At 34.8% G+C, this 15,507-nt stretch overlaps 1 protein-coding gene across 9 annotated transcripts in view; it reads left to right on the plus strand.

Annotated features, from left to right (window-relative positions):
* Nucleotides 1-15,507, plus strand: part of EML5 (EMAP like 5) — a 155,562-nt gene that overhangs the window by 25,645 nt on the left and 114,410 nt on the right. For all 9 annotated transcript variants that reach the window (XR_004423288.1, XM_033109198.1, XM_033109200.1 and 6 more), the window contains exons 2-3: nucleotides 5,950-6,109; nucleotides 15,374-15,472. Coding sequence is in view for 8 of the 9 variants with exons in the window: in XM_033109198.1 (XP_032965089.1) it covers nucleotides 5,950-6,109; nucleotides 15,374-15,472 (259 nt within the window). In the remaining variant the exon portion in view is untranslated. The remainder of the gene's footprint in view (nucleotides 1-5,949; nucleotides 6,110-15,373; nucleotides 15,473-15,507) is intronic.

A 15,507-nucleotide genomic window follows, 5' to 3' on the forward strand; every position in this document is an offset into this window, starting at 1 on the left:
TATCTGTGCTTTATAGTATAAAAAGAATGACACCTACACACACACAAGAACAAGTTTTCCCTCCCTTGGAGGTGATATTGCTCCTAGTGAGAATGCATGGTTTACATATTTTTCTATGGCTGATTTGGCATTAAAACAGCGGAATTGAATAGTTGTGATAGAGATTGTGTGGCCCTTAAAGCCTAAAATATGTATTATATATCCCTATACGCAAAAAGTTTTTTGACCGTTGTGATATAAATAAATATCCATGAATTCAAGCTGATATAAACAAACAGTGGATTAAATAATGAATAAATAAATGAGAGAAGATAGTTCTTATAGTAGAATTCCAATCAATGTAGGAAAAAAGCAAGGAATAAGAGGATCACATTAGGTGACTAGTACAGTAGTAACTGTTTCAGGCAAGATCCACCAATAGATGCTAAAATTAGTGGGTGAAAATTTGAGGAGAAACAGAATTTGCATAGTCTCAAAGCATCTCCCCTAAAATACTTATCTACCACAAAGAGAAACTTTGTAGTAACTTTATAGTGGAGAAACCTGACAGGCACCAATTTATTCAAGGGACTGAGGTAAATATCAGTAATCATATATATTGACATCCTGAACTCCTTGATATGATGCACTAAGAAGAACAAATATATTGTTATGGTATACTTGCCAAAAATATGTAACCTCATTCCAATCATGAGAAAACATATTACAAATTCAAATTGAGAGATGTTTTACAAAATAACTGGTTAGTACTTGGATTGTCCCAGACTCACTCCTAGGCTGCACAGGGTTGGAACTGACTGGCACCAGGGGATCAGGCTTAGAGAATTAAACTATTATACAGTCATCCAAATTTCAGATTGGCCCCTGTGGTCTGTGCATGTGGTGGAATTGCAAAGGCTTTAAAAACTAAACAATGTTAACTGTAATAGAGAAAATAAAAATAAAAACTAAACTAACAGTGGAAGCCCAGCAGGAAAGTTGGGACATGTGCCCTGAACCTAATTAGATTATTTGCCTGCTAAAACAAATAAAAAATTCAACATTCTCTAAAAGAATTTTAATGGGACCCAGAGTTCATAACATAATATTCAAAATGTCCAGGATATAATTCACATTCATCATACAAGGAATTAGGAAAATTTTAGTAATTTAGAAAAGACAACAGTCGTCAGCCCCAATATGATCTAGCTGCTAGAATTATCAGAGAATTTAGAGCAGTTATGATAACTGCATACCATGAAGTAAAGGGGAATGCTCTTCAAACAAATGAAATGTTATTAATAGAAGTTCTCAGCAAAGAAATAGAAGCTGTAGAAAAATTGAGTATTTAGAACTGAAAAATACAAAAATGTAAATAAAGAATTCCCTAGTGGTCTCAATATCTGAGCCTGTGTGTTAGCCAGATTGTTCCCCAACCAAAGATACCCACTTCCAATTCCCTGAAATTTGTGAATATGTTGTTACATAGCAGAAGTGACTTTGAAGATACAATTAAGGTATGGGCCTTCAGAGTTTCCTGGATTACCCAGAGGAGACTAACCTAATCAGGTAAACTCTTAAAAACAGAATTTTCTCCAGCTGGAGTCAGAAGAGATACAGCTAAAATAAGAACTATTCAAATCAAAGCTTGAGAAGGACTTAATGTGCTGTTGCTGGTTTGAAGATGGAGGTGGCAATGTGAGGAAAATTGCTGGTGGCCTTAGGGAGATGAGATGTTCCCAGCTGACAGCCAGCAGGAAAACAAAGGCCTCAGTCCTTTTACCACAGGAATAAGAAACTAACTTTCTGAATGAACTTGGAAGCTGATTCATCCTAAGAGACTCTAGAAAGGAACGAATCTGTGTCAACACTTTGATTTGGTTGGGCCTGTGAGACTAGGCAGAAGACCCAGCTAAGCCACAGTGTAACTAGACTTCTGTCCTGCAGAACTGGGAGATAATAAATTTGTGTTGCTTTAAGATGCTACATTTGTGTTAATTGTCACAGCAGAATAGAAAACTAATCAAATCTGGGATGTATTTTTATCCTTTTTACAAACTTAAGTTAGACTTTTACTGTTTCTGGCAAAGGCATGAAATTCTTGGGTCAGAAATAAAGGACTATTCATGGCATAGCAAACAACGTTTGCTATGTCGATAACAGAATATGCATTCTTTTCAAGTGCCATTGGAACATTTACCAATATAGGTCATATCCTATAAGATAAACCTCAACAATTTAAAAGAATTGAAATCATACAAAATATTTTCTCTGCACATAGTGAAATCAAAATGAAAATCATTAACTCATAGTAACTGAAGGGAAATCAGAAAATATTTTGAACTGGAAGAAAATGAAAATACAATATATCAAAATTTGTGAGATTCAACTAAAGCATTGTTCCAAAGGAAATTTTGTTTCAAGAGAAATTTATAGAAATAAATGCATATGTTTGAAAAGAAAAAAGATCTCAGATCAGTAGTCTAAGATTCCACATTAAGAACTAAAAAAAGAGCTAACTAACCCCAAAAGCAAACAGAAGGAAATAAAAAACAAATCAATGAAAACAACAAAACAGTAAGAAAAAATCAAGCCAAAAGTCAGATACTTGAAAAGTTTGATTAAATTGATAAATTTCTAGCTAGACTGACCAAAAACAAAAAGAAGATAGGAATTACCAGTAATCGTCAGGCTCTTACTGCAGACCCAAAGAGAATAAAAGGATTATAAAGGAATACTATGAATAACTCTATGCAGATGTATTTGGCAATTTAGATGAAATGGACCATTCCCTTGAAAGATACAAACTATCAAAACTCACCAAGAAGCAACAGATAACACAAATAATCCTGTGTCTATTAAAGTAATTGGATTTGTAATTTAAAACATTCCAAAACAGAAAACTCCAGGTTCAGATGGCTTCACTGGTAATTCTGCCAGACATTTTAAGAAGAAATAACATCAATTCTACAAATCTCTTATAGAAAACAAAATGGGAGGGAATATTTCCCAAATCATTTTATGAGGCTGACATTACTCTAACACAAAATCCAGACGAAGACATTAGGAGAATAGGAAATTACAGACCACTGTCCCACTTTACATAGTTGCAAAAATGCTCAACAAAATAAGCTAATAAGCAGATAAAATCTATCAATAAAATACAGCATGACCAAGTGGGGTTTATTCCAGGAATACAAGCCCAGTTCAACATTAGAAAATAAATCCATCTAATTCATTATATTAACAGACTAAAGAAGAAAAATGTATGATCATCTCACTAGACACAGGAAAATAATTTGGCAATATTCAACATCTGTTCATGTTTTTAAAAATGTTTAGCAAACTAAGAATAGAGGGCTACACTCTTAACTATAAAAACATCTATTAAAAAACCACCAGCTAACATCATGCTTAATGGGCAGAGACTGAATATTTTCATTGTAAGACTGGGAAAAAAACAAGGATGTCCTTTCTTACCAGTCCTAATTCAACATTGTACTGGAAGTTCTAGCCATTGCAATTAGGCAAGAAATAGAAATAAAAGGCTTAAAGAAAAGGAAGAAATGAATTGTCTCTATTCCTAGATAATATGATTGCCTACATATAAAATTCCAAATAATTTATAAAACCCTCCTTCCCTCACTGTCACTCCTAAAACTGAGAAGTGAGTTTAACAAGGTCACATGTCATCTGCAAGGTCAACATAGGTAATTCAGAGGCATCTCTGCATGCCTGCAATGAACAACTAGAAACTGAAATTTAAAACGAATTCAGAAAAATTTTGTGTAAATTTAACAAAATCTGTGCAGGATCTGTATACTAAGAAGTGTAAAATGAAGCTGAAAAAGAAAGCAAAGATCTAAAAATGGAGGGATATATCATGTTTCATGGATTAGAAGACTCAATATTAAGATACCAATTCTCTTCAAATTGATTTGTAGACTTAATGCAATCCCAATCCCAGTCCCCACAGGACATTTCATATATGCAAGCTGATTCTAAGCTTTCTTTTGCACGTGGATATTCAGATTTCCCAGCACCACCTATTGAAAAGATCGTTCTTCTCCCATTGAATTGTTTTGGAACCACCCTTGTTGACAGTCAGTTGACCACAAATGGATCAGTTTGTTTCTGGACTCTCAATTCTGTTGCATTGATTTGCATGTCTGTCCTTATGCCAATACCATACTGACATGATTACTGTAGTTTTGTAGCAAGTCAGTAACTTTGAAATTAGAAAGTGTGACTCTCCCAATTTTGTTTATTTTTCTAGATTGTTTTGGCTATTCTGAATTTAGCTATGCTGACAAGAATCAGCTTATCAGTTTCTTCAAGGAAGATATAGTACTTAGGAATTGAGTTGACTCTAGATCAATTTAGGAAGTAAGGCCATCTTCATACTGCAAGCCTAGAGCACAGGATGTCTTCCCATTTATGTAGCTCTTTTAAAACTTTTTAATGGTGGTTTGTAGTTTTCAGTATACAAATCTTGTACTTTTTTTGTTAAATTTATTCCTAAGTGTTCTATTCTTTTTGGTGCCATTATAAGTGGAATTGTTTTCTTGATTTAGTTTTCAGATTGCTTGTTGCTAGTATATGGAAATACAGTTGATATTTTATATTTATATTACATCTTTCAACCTTGATCACCTCATTTGTTAGCTCTACTTGGGCTGTATTTTGTTGTTTGTTTGTGGATTTCTTAGTATTTTCTGTACACAAGATCATGTCATCTGCAAGTAGAGATGGTTTAAATTCTCCCTTTTATTTCTTTGTCTTGCCTGAATGTCCGTCCTGGCTAGAATATCCAGGATCATGTTGAATGGAAATAGAAAGAGCTGACATCCTTGTCTGCTTCCTGTGCTTATAGGGAGAATTTACAGGCTTTCACTATTAAATGTGATGTTAGCTGTGGGTTTTCATAGATACCCTCGATCAGGTTGAGAAAGTTCTCTTCAATTCCTAATTTGTTGTGTATTTTTATTATAAAAGGGGTTGGATTTTTGTCAAATGTTTTTTCTGCATCTATTGAGATGAACATGTGTGGGGTTTTGTTGTCCTTTATTAATATGACATATTACACTGATTGATTTTAATATGTTGAACCAACCTTTTATTCCCATTTAGCTTCCCTCTTATCAGTTACTCACTTAATGTTCCCCGACTTGATGAATACCACCCCAAGTCATCCAGATGTCCAAACCAGAAACCCAAGAGTCATCTTAGACCCTTTCCTTTCCCTTACTTCCTACGTCCAATCAGTTGATTCTGTTTTAATATCCTTGTAACTTTTCCCCTCTTTCAGTTCATCCTCCTCTCTAATGCCAGGAGTGATTTTTTTTTTCCCTTCCAAAGATGAATCTGATCATCTAAATCTACTTGTAGAAAAATTTATTGAGGAGAAATTTGTATTCATTCCCTGCCTTCTGCTAATTGTACATAAACCATTTCCAACTGTGAGGTCTTTGTCTTGTTTTTAAAGATTCATAGATTACTTTCTGTGAATCATGGGTAACTTTTCTGTTTTTAAGATGTGATTTGTAATTGAATATTAATGCTATCATAGTGCTACTAAGTGTTATTTTTGGACACTAAGATGTGGTCTGACTTCAATAAAAGAGTAAAATGGAAGAGAGGGCTTAATAAGAGATGAATACCAAATGAGAAAATAGCATATGGTAGGGTTGTGACTGATTTGTTCAATTGATCCCTTATGAGACTTCTTTTTGAGAAGTTTAAACACATTATATCATATTATAAGGATTACTTCATTAACTGTTTATCACATGCATTACTGAGGTAGTAATTCGCATTTTTTAATAGATGTTATTTTATTTTAAATACAAATTATTTTAAATGGTTAAATAATTACAATCTATTTTTCATATTGGTATATATAAATTTTATATACACCAAACACTACAAAAGCTCTGTAAGCAATTTTAAGTCTATTTGCTTGTTTTGCAGCCTTGCTTTGCATCCTGAACGAATATTGGTAGCAACAGGACAAGTTGGGAAAGAGCCCTATATCTGCATTTGGGATTCATACACTGTGCAGACCATATCAATTCTGAAGGATGTTCATACACATGGTATAGCTTGCTTAGCATTTGACTTAGAGGGACAGGTATGTGATAATTGTTTTCTCTTTTTCTAAATGATGTTTTTAAAATGTGTACTATAAGAAATGATTATAAATTTATAAATATTAAACTGGAAAGAAGATTAAAAGTACTTGTTCAAGGGTGGAGGTGGGTACGTAGGGTGGGTGGTTGATGTATATAAGAAAAATAAGAACAATAAAGAGTTTTTATTTTATTAAGAACTTTTCAGTTGAACTATTAAAGCCAAAGAGATTCTGATTCAGTGGAATATTACCTGGTTGTTTAGAAAATTTTACGTATATCTTTTCCAGGTCACGTATGTTGATAGGACAGATGGAAGATATCTTAGGAAAATTAAGTTTCTCTAAGTAGAGCTTTACACATTTAATTTTTAGTTATTTTAAAGCTTTCTATTTTTTTATTGAAAATAATGAGGCAATTCCTATGAGTTATTTTTATACAAAAATCAAAGTTAAAAACAAAGGTTATAATATTCATTACACTTACTAATCAGTTTCTGAATTATTATTTGCTTCTAGTCAATGAGTTGTAAAAGAAAAAAGATTAAAAAAAAAATTAAACAAGCCAAGAGTTTTTTTTGTTGTGCTTTCATGGAACTTATTATACCTAAAACATATTTAAGAAGTAGTAAGAAGTTGGATTTTGCAGATGTGGTTAATTTATAGTTTTTAAAAGTTTTATGTTAAGAAATAAGACTTTAAAAAATTATTTTAACTTTTAGAAAAAAATTATTATCTGCTTTTCAATTCATTAAAAGTAATTTAATAGATCTAGATTTACCCAGAGCAGATTACATTGTGATCTTTTCTCTTGAAAATGATAGCCAATAGCTATTTTATTTATAACTCTGAGGAATAGCTTCTTTGAGGAGCACAGAAACATATAAATTTCTGACAAGAGTATGGTAAGCGATCTATAAAGACTTAACTGGAACTTCTCATTTGGGGAAAAATGTGCTTCTAGGTTTAATATCACTGTATAGCAGTGATTGATAATTACAGAACCTTAATTTGTGTCCCATTTTTGCTTTATTTTTCTAGTCCCCTAATACCCTCATGTCAGTTTTATTTTCTATTTTGAAAGGAAGAGAATAATATTCTTTACCTACTTCACAGGACATTATATTTTATGAAACAAGCCAACAAAGTTGTTTTTAAAAATCATTTACTAAAGGTGTTAATGAAATTCAAGATGTTTTAACTATAAGTGTTTATATACTTTAAATATGTTTTCTTCTTAATTTCAAGATTGCCTTTTGTAAATGTAATATATTGCATTGATGAGGAATTTCTTTATACAGGGAGAAAACATGCCCATAGCTTTTTTTCAGTTGAAAGCTTTTAATTTCACTTATTTTAAGCAATTTATAAGAAAGTCTTGGGTACATGTATTTTATTATTACAGATCCTCATGAGAACATGTTACTTAGAAAATTTAAGCTTATAAAAACCATAATAGCTAAAAGTTATTGAGCACCTACTAAGTGTCAGGCATTGTGCTAAGCCTACATTATCTCATTTAATCCTCACAACCCTATGAAATAGATACTATTATTATCTCTATTTTACAGATAAAGAAACTGAGACTTAGAGAGGTTAAATAACTTGCCCCAGGTTACACAGCTAGTAAATGGAACCAGAGCGGGAACCCAGGTCAGTCACACTCCAAAGCTCGTGTTTTTAACTGCAATGCTCTACTGCCTCCCAAACATGGAACTTAGGAGGTGGTTATTTATATTTTAAAAGGAATTCATCCATCTTAAGTACGGTTAAAGCTTGAAAGGAACTGCCAGCAATTGAAGATTAAGTTAAGAAGGATATCTCTGAAATTATGGTAATGAGAAAATGCTCTAGTTAAAAATTATATTCTGGAACGTATCTATCCAGTAATATCTATAAACTATGAGATACCAACTAGGAAATTCTGTATAATTTTTGCATTTTCTACTAGAATTGAAACTGTAAGTGATCAATTAAGATTTGTCCAATGAATGAGTTTCCCTGTTGGTAGTAATGCTGAATGTTCTTTTCCCAGAGGGTTTCTTCTAAATGGATTGACTATCCAGGTTAAAACTTGAAGTCTTCCTTATTAAGAATAATTAGGGTCTAAAAAAGGCTAGTTATATAAATAAACATAAAACAGGGACTAAAATTTCATAGTAAATGGGGGAGAGATAGGATGGTAAATTTGGTACTTTATCTTGAAAATATAACTATAATTTATAAAAGCACATTTTTCATATTTAACAACTTTAAGTTATAGTTGCAACTCTGCTAATTTATAGAATGAACTAAGAATAAAGTGTTAATATTTTTAACCTAATTGTCAGTTATATGCTGGTACAAAATAAAATAGTTTACATTTCACTTTTGGTGCATGATTATGAAGAGGGTCATTTTTACAAAAATACTAGAGTTGTTCACTGATTTTTTTCAAGGGCCTTTCAGCAATCTCTTGGTATCTCAGGTGCCTATTGTATTATTTTTTAATTTTCTTCTATTCTTCCAGATCCTAACTTCTAATGGCTTTATGTAAGATTTGACCAATATATATTCCATTAAGTCCTACAACTTTTGCAAAGCCTGTGATTTTTACTTTGTAACCTTGTAAAAATTCTTATGTATTGAACACTGAGATCACAAAGACCCCCATACTGGAATCTTTTAAATTTAATTGTCCATTCTTTGAATATGTTTTGTAATTACAGAAACTCATGGATGAGCCTAGTTATGTCGACTACAATATTTTTTATTTGAATATTTAGTGTGTACTAGAATATTTAGAACTTTTAAATAAATACTTCCAATTCCATTAATAGACACAACCAAGATTTTGTTTGGAAACAGGATCAGAGAGGAATTTGGGAAGCTGGATAGAGGCTTCTTTATCTGGTTTCCTTTTTCCCTCTCTGTTACCTTTTTTTTTTTTCTTTTTAAATTAAAGTTTATTAGGGTGACAATTGTTAGTAAAGTTACATAGATTTCAGGTGTACAATTCTGTAATACATTACGCATATCTTACATTATGTGTTCACCACCCAGAGTCAGTTCTCTTTCCATCACCATATGTTAAACCCCGTTTACCCTCTTCTAGAGCCCCCCTTATCCTCTAGTAACCCTTATTGTCTATGTCTGTGTGTTTTTGTTCCTCTATTTGTTTGTCTTGTTCTGTTGTTGTTTTCAGTTTTATATACCACATTTCAGTGAAATCATATGGTTCTCTACTTTTTCTGACTTATTTCGCTTAACATTATAATCTCAAGATCCATCCATATTGTCACAGATGGTACTATTTCATCTTTTCTTACTGCTGAATAGTATTCCATTGTGTATGTACACCACAACTTCTTTATCCATTCATCTGTCAAAGGACATTTTGGTTGTTTCTGTGTCTTGGTCACCGTAAATAAAGCTGCAATGAATATTGGAACACACATGTCTTTATGGATAAATGTTTTCAGATTTTTTGGGTAGATAGCCAGGAGAGGGATTGCTGGGTCATATGGTAATTCTATTCTTAATTTTTTGAGGAACCTCCATACTGCCTTCCATAGCGGCTGCACCAGTCTGCATTCCCACCAACAGTGTATGAGGGTTCCTTTTTCTCCACAGCCTCTCCAACACTTGTTGCTATTTGTCTTGTTGATGATAGCCATTCTAACTGGGGTGAGGTGGTATCTCATTGTAGTTTTTATTTGCATTTCTCTGATGATTAGTGATGTTGAGCATTTTTTCAATAGTCTGTTGGCCATTTGTATGTCCTCTTTGGAGAAATGTCTCTTCAGATCCTCTGCCCATTTTTCAATTGGGTTGTTTGTTTTTTTTGTTGTTGAGTTGTATGAGTTCCTTGTATATTTTGGATATTAACCCCTTATTGGAGGCGTTGTTTGCAAAAATTTCCCATTCGGTTGGTTGCCTCTTTATTTTATTGATGGTTTCTTTTCAGTTTGATATAGTCCCATTCATTTATTTTAGCTTTTGCTTCCCTTGCCTTTGGAGTCAAATTCATAAAATGCTCTTTGAACCCAAGGTCCATAAGTTTAGTACCTATGTTTTCTTCTATGCAGTTTATTGTTTCAGGTTTTATGTTTAGGTCTTTGATCCATTTTGAGTTAATTTTGGTACATGGTGACAGATGGCAGTCTCATTTCATTCTTTTGCACGTGGCTTTCCAATTCTCCCAGCACCATTTATTGAAGAGGCTGTCTTCTCTCCATTGTATGTTTTTGGCTTCTTTGTCAAAAATTATCTGTCCATATTTATGTGGGTTTATTTCTGGGTTCTGAATTATATTCCATTGGTCTGTGTGTCTGTGTGTAGGGAGGGGGCGGCTAGTCTCAGTGCCTAAGGCTTCGTTCTCTGCGGCTGTGACGGCTTAAACCACCGTTTTCAGCCTTCTTCCCTCAGTCTTTTCTCCGAGGTCTCTGCTGTGAGCGTTGGGTTCAGCCATGTGATATGCTGCCCCCTCAGCCCTGTGGGCCATAAGCGGAGCCCTAGTAGTCCGAGTTCTTCCCTCTCCCGCAGCTGCGATAGCTCCGGGATGCAGCGAGCTCGGAGCACTGAGCTAGGTCTGCGTCCTGCGCCCATGGGACTCCATCTCCGCACTTCTCCCTTCCCTCTTCCCCCGCTCGCGCGATTCGCCCACCTTTAGATAATTTCAGAAATGGACCTCTTCGTCTTGCCTGTCTGCTGTGCAGGGAGTCCTTTGTGAAGTTATAGTTATTCGATTAATTGTAAATTCCAGGGGAGATTTCAAGAGGCTCACCTCACACCGCCATTTTTATGATGTCCTGACTGTTACTTCTTAGTTACCTTTAAAGGAACCTTTCCCTCTGTCTACTTCTTAAATGTCAGTGTTCTTTCGGAATCTGTGCGCCTTTTCTTTTCTTTTCTTTTCTCTTTTCTTTTCTTTTGTCTTTCCTTTCCTTTCCTTTCTTTCCCTTCCGTTCCTTTCCTTTCCTTTTCCTTTTCCTTTATTTTCTCTAGGTGATTATCTAGGTCCATGATTTTTAACTCCCATGTTAGTTAACAGTTGGCCCCAGCTTCTCTCCTTAACTCCATATACCCTTCTTGAATGTCATATAGATATACCATATATTGCACTTTTAAAACTGAATTCTCTCTATTTTCCAACTCTGTTAAAAAAAAACAGAGCTCTTTCTCCTGGCTTCTGGCCTACCTTTCCAGCCTTGTCTCCTGCCACTTCACAGTTGGCGCTTCTCTCCTCAGCCACTGAAATAGTGGCTCTTTCCTGAAAGAACCATGACATGTCCAATCTTGGTGTCCTTTGATCTGAAATGCACTTTCTCTTACTTTTCTACCCAACTGTCTCTTACTCTGTCTTCCAAGATGTAGTTCAAGCATTACTTTTACTGGAAAACTTTCTTTATTCTCTTCCTCACCTACGTAGGCTGGGTTAAATGTGAAAACAAATAATTATGTAAAAAAAATCATAAAAGGCTAGGAAAGGAGGGAGTATTTACTTGGTTATCTCTACCTTTTCCTTTCTGCTGTTGTTTAACCTGTGCTTAGAGAGGTTGATTTTGGCCATATGTTTATCAGGGCTACAAAGGAAGTGCTCCTGAGTCACCCTGTTTTTCCAGGATCTATACAGAGCTTAGATGCTTTGACGCTCTATTGAGGGACATGGAGTTTTAAAGCTTTTGGCAATCGTGGTTTGCTATGTGTGTATGATGAGCTGAACCAGTGAGGAGAGGCATTGGTAGAAAGAACAGAACCCCTCTGACTATCACTCACTTTATACTTGTCTTGTGAAATTTAAATCTCTACAGTGTACTGTAGCAAGAGGTAGATATCTTTGTTTTAGGTAGATATTTGCTGATATCTAATTAGTTCCCAAATATTAGACTCTCGGGAGGAGCAAATCATCTCTTGTTCACTTGGGTTTTTTACTGGTGTGATTTGCTGGAGAGCCATAAGAAATTATACTCTCTATCTTTTTATGTGAGCCATTCACTCTACCCATGTGGGATTTAAATAGTAATTCTACTTGCCGAAACTGTTTCTAACTAGGTACTGGATGACATTTCTCATTCGGATAGGGAAAGGGCATTGATTTCTTAAAACTAATTATGGTTATGGTAAACTGATGATACTAAGCATTATGTAACATTAACTATATGCCAGGCACTCTTCTAACTCCATTATATATGTATATGTAAGGTGTGATCAAAAGATATGGTGAGTGTTTAAATAAAAAAAAAATTAATACAGTAAAAGACACATTGCCATTAATCCCCCTCAAAATACTCCCCCTCGCTTTGAACACACTTATCCCATTATTTGTACCACTTTCTGAAGCAGTTCTGGAAGTCGTCTTTTGTGAGTGTCTTTAATTGCACTGTCATGGCTGCCTCGATGTCATGAATCATTTTGACTTTGGGGAAGAGCCAGATGTCGCAGGGTGCCAGATCCAGTGAATAAGGTGGATGAGGACACACCGTAATGTTTTTATTTGACAGAAATTGCTGTACCAGAAGTGATGTGTGACACGGAGCATTGTCATGATGGAGGATGATTTACGGCACACTTTAAAACACACCTTTTCTCAACCGTAGCTCACACCTGATTAACTGCACAGAACAAGTTGAAACTTGTCACACACTGTTACTAAGGTTTGACACGCCGCTTTTCATTTTAAAGATCTCTGCCTTTCCGTTGTATGGCACTTGGCAGCAGCATTGACCGTAATTTTTTATCACACCTTGTATGTTCATTCTCATATTAACCCTATGAGGTACTTTTATTATCCCTGCTTAATAGGTGAGGAAACTAAGGTACAGAGAGGCTAAATAACTGGCTAAAGTCATCTAGTTTAGTGGGAGGTGGAGCTGGTGTTCAAATCTAGGCAGTGAGGTACCAGAGTGCATGCTCTAAACCAGTGATGGATAAACTTTCTGTAACAAATCAGATAGTAAATAAGTTTGAGCTTTGTGGGCTGTACGGTCTCAGTGGCAACTACTCAGCTCTGCACTGTATGTGAAAGCAGTCATAGACAGCTGGTAAAAGAATGTGTGTGATTATGGACCAGTAAAACTTTATTTATAAAAACGGTGCAGGCTGAATTTGGCCTGAAGGTTGTAGCTTGCAACCTCTGCTTCTAAACCAGTGCTTTTCAAAATATGTGTTATGGGTTAGTCCTTGTGATTTCTTGTTTAACTCTTCAGTTTCTTACAAGTGCATGTATTGTTAATTTCCAAATATTTGGAGGATTTTTCTGCATAATTTTCTATTATTCTGATTTCTGTTTTTGTCAGAGAACATACTTTACTTTCATTTTTTAAAATTTGTTTAGGCTTATTTTGCGATTCCAAATTTTGTGATCTTAATGAAACGTCACGTACTCCTGGAAAGGATATGGAAAAAGATGTATTCTGTTTCCTTTCTCTTCTGTTTATTGTGCTATTGTCATTCATCTTATTTCTACATATTTTATAAACCCCATAATAACTTACTTTTTCCTAAAAACAATTTTAAAATCAAGCTAAACAAGAAAAATCTTATTTACACATTTACTATTTGTGTGCTCTTCATTCATATGTGTAAATTAAAAATTGAGTGATCCTGACCCTTTGTGATCTCTGGGAGTTGTTTGGCTTCTTAGGAATTGTTTTTTTTCACAGAACTTTGCTTAGCCTCAGGATTTCACTTTGTACATGTAAAGATTGGTGTTCTCAAGAAGACCCATAAACAGATTTTCTGGAGCTTTTTCTCTGCTCTGCAAATTCTAGCCATTTTGGCTTCTTTGAACTCCAGGCTCGTTCTCAAATCAGCATGTCTGCTGGGCTCTTTTTGAAGTCCACCTTTCTGCGCTAGTCTGGAAACTGACTCCTTAATAAAGGCTGGGGCAATTGCATGACTCACCGTGTTTGTTTCCCCTCTTTCGGGGTTCAGTGTTTTACTTCCTATTGTGAATGTCTGAAAATATTTGTTTCATGTAGTTTGTACAGTTTTATAGTTGTTTATGGCAGGTGGCAGCTTCAGACCCTGACACTCATTCACGTCCAGAAGTCCATCTTTCATGTTTCTTAACCTCTCTCATACTTTCTGTCTCACTGTATCCTGCTTTCAACTCTGTCTTTTCACCTCCCTCTAATCTCCTATTCAATTCTTCCACTGAGTTTTTAATTTCATTTATTTATCATGTCTAAAAATTGTTTGCTTCTTCAAATCTGCTTGTTTACTTTTTATAGTCTTCTCTTCTTTGCTCATATGAAGATATTTTGAAGCCTTAATTTTATTTCTCTGTTCACATTAAACTTATTTTATACAATCTCATAATTCCAATGTCTGATGTTTTGCAGGACTGATTTCGCTGTTTATTGTGACTTGCTGATTCTCACTCAGAGCCCTTATGTCCTGTGGCTGTTGGGAGGAGGCTGTTTGTTTATTTTTAATTTTAAGTTTATTTTTATTGATTGTTACCTTTAGGAATTCTTTGAGGGATGGATTAAAGTTTTAGTCTTCCACATAGGATTTATACTTGTCTGTGCAACATTGTTGAAGATGCTTGAAGACTGCAATCCTTAGGACCACATTGAAGGAAGATTTCCACTTGAGGGATTCATCATTCATGTGGATTTAGGTATTAGCCACGTGAAGGCTGCTGGTGGCTACAGATTTTCAGGGTGGTTTTTATCACCCTTCATGCATCGCCATCCCTTCTTTTAAAAGGGATGGTCTCTTGTTTTCCCTTACTCTGAGGAGTTCACTGCTTTAGTTAGAGGTCTGCAGTTCAAATCTCTACCTTGGGCCGGTCCCAAACGTTATCTCCTATTTGCTCTGCAACCTACAAAACAAAAAACAGGGTTGCCAGGTTTTGGCTGATACCTGTAGAATAAAGTAAATCTAGGAACTCTCTTACTGTCCAAGATTCCCATAGGAAATGACTTTGTTTCAGATTTCTTAATTTTTTACAGCTCAGCAGTACTTTTAAAAAAGAGGTTTTTACATTTTATCTAGCATTTTTAGTTTTTTGGCACGAGAGATGCTTAGGGTATTTTGTCAATTCTACTATTAGAAATGAAGTCATTCTTCTGTTTGTAAATGTGAAGAACTACACATATGTGCAAATATTAACAAGATGAAATATATCCAGCCTTTTTCTATGAGGTCTATAAAATATAAATGTGTAAGTTTTGATGTTTATAATACCCATGAATAGAATTTGTTTGCCATTTATAATTTGGTTACTTTTTTATTTGTTTGCCTTTATATTCCCTTCTGGACTTCTTGGACATAATTCAGCGCTTGGTTTCAGTTGGACTCGATTCAAAGAATGCCGTTTGTGTTTGGGATTGGAAAAGGGGGAAAATGTTATCTATGGCTCCTGGTCACACAGATAGAGTAAGTACACTCTTCGGGGTTTCTAATGGGTACTG

Source organism: Rhinolophus ferrumequinum, chromosome 6 (assembly GCF_004115265.2).
Source record: "Rhinolophus ferrumequinum isolate MPI-CBG mRhiFer1 chromosome 6, mRhiFer1_v1.p, whole genome shotgun sequence".
Taxonomy (NCBI): Eukaryota; Metazoa; Chordata; class Mammalia; order Chiroptera; family Rhinolophidae; genus Rhinolophus; species Rhinolophus ferrumequinum.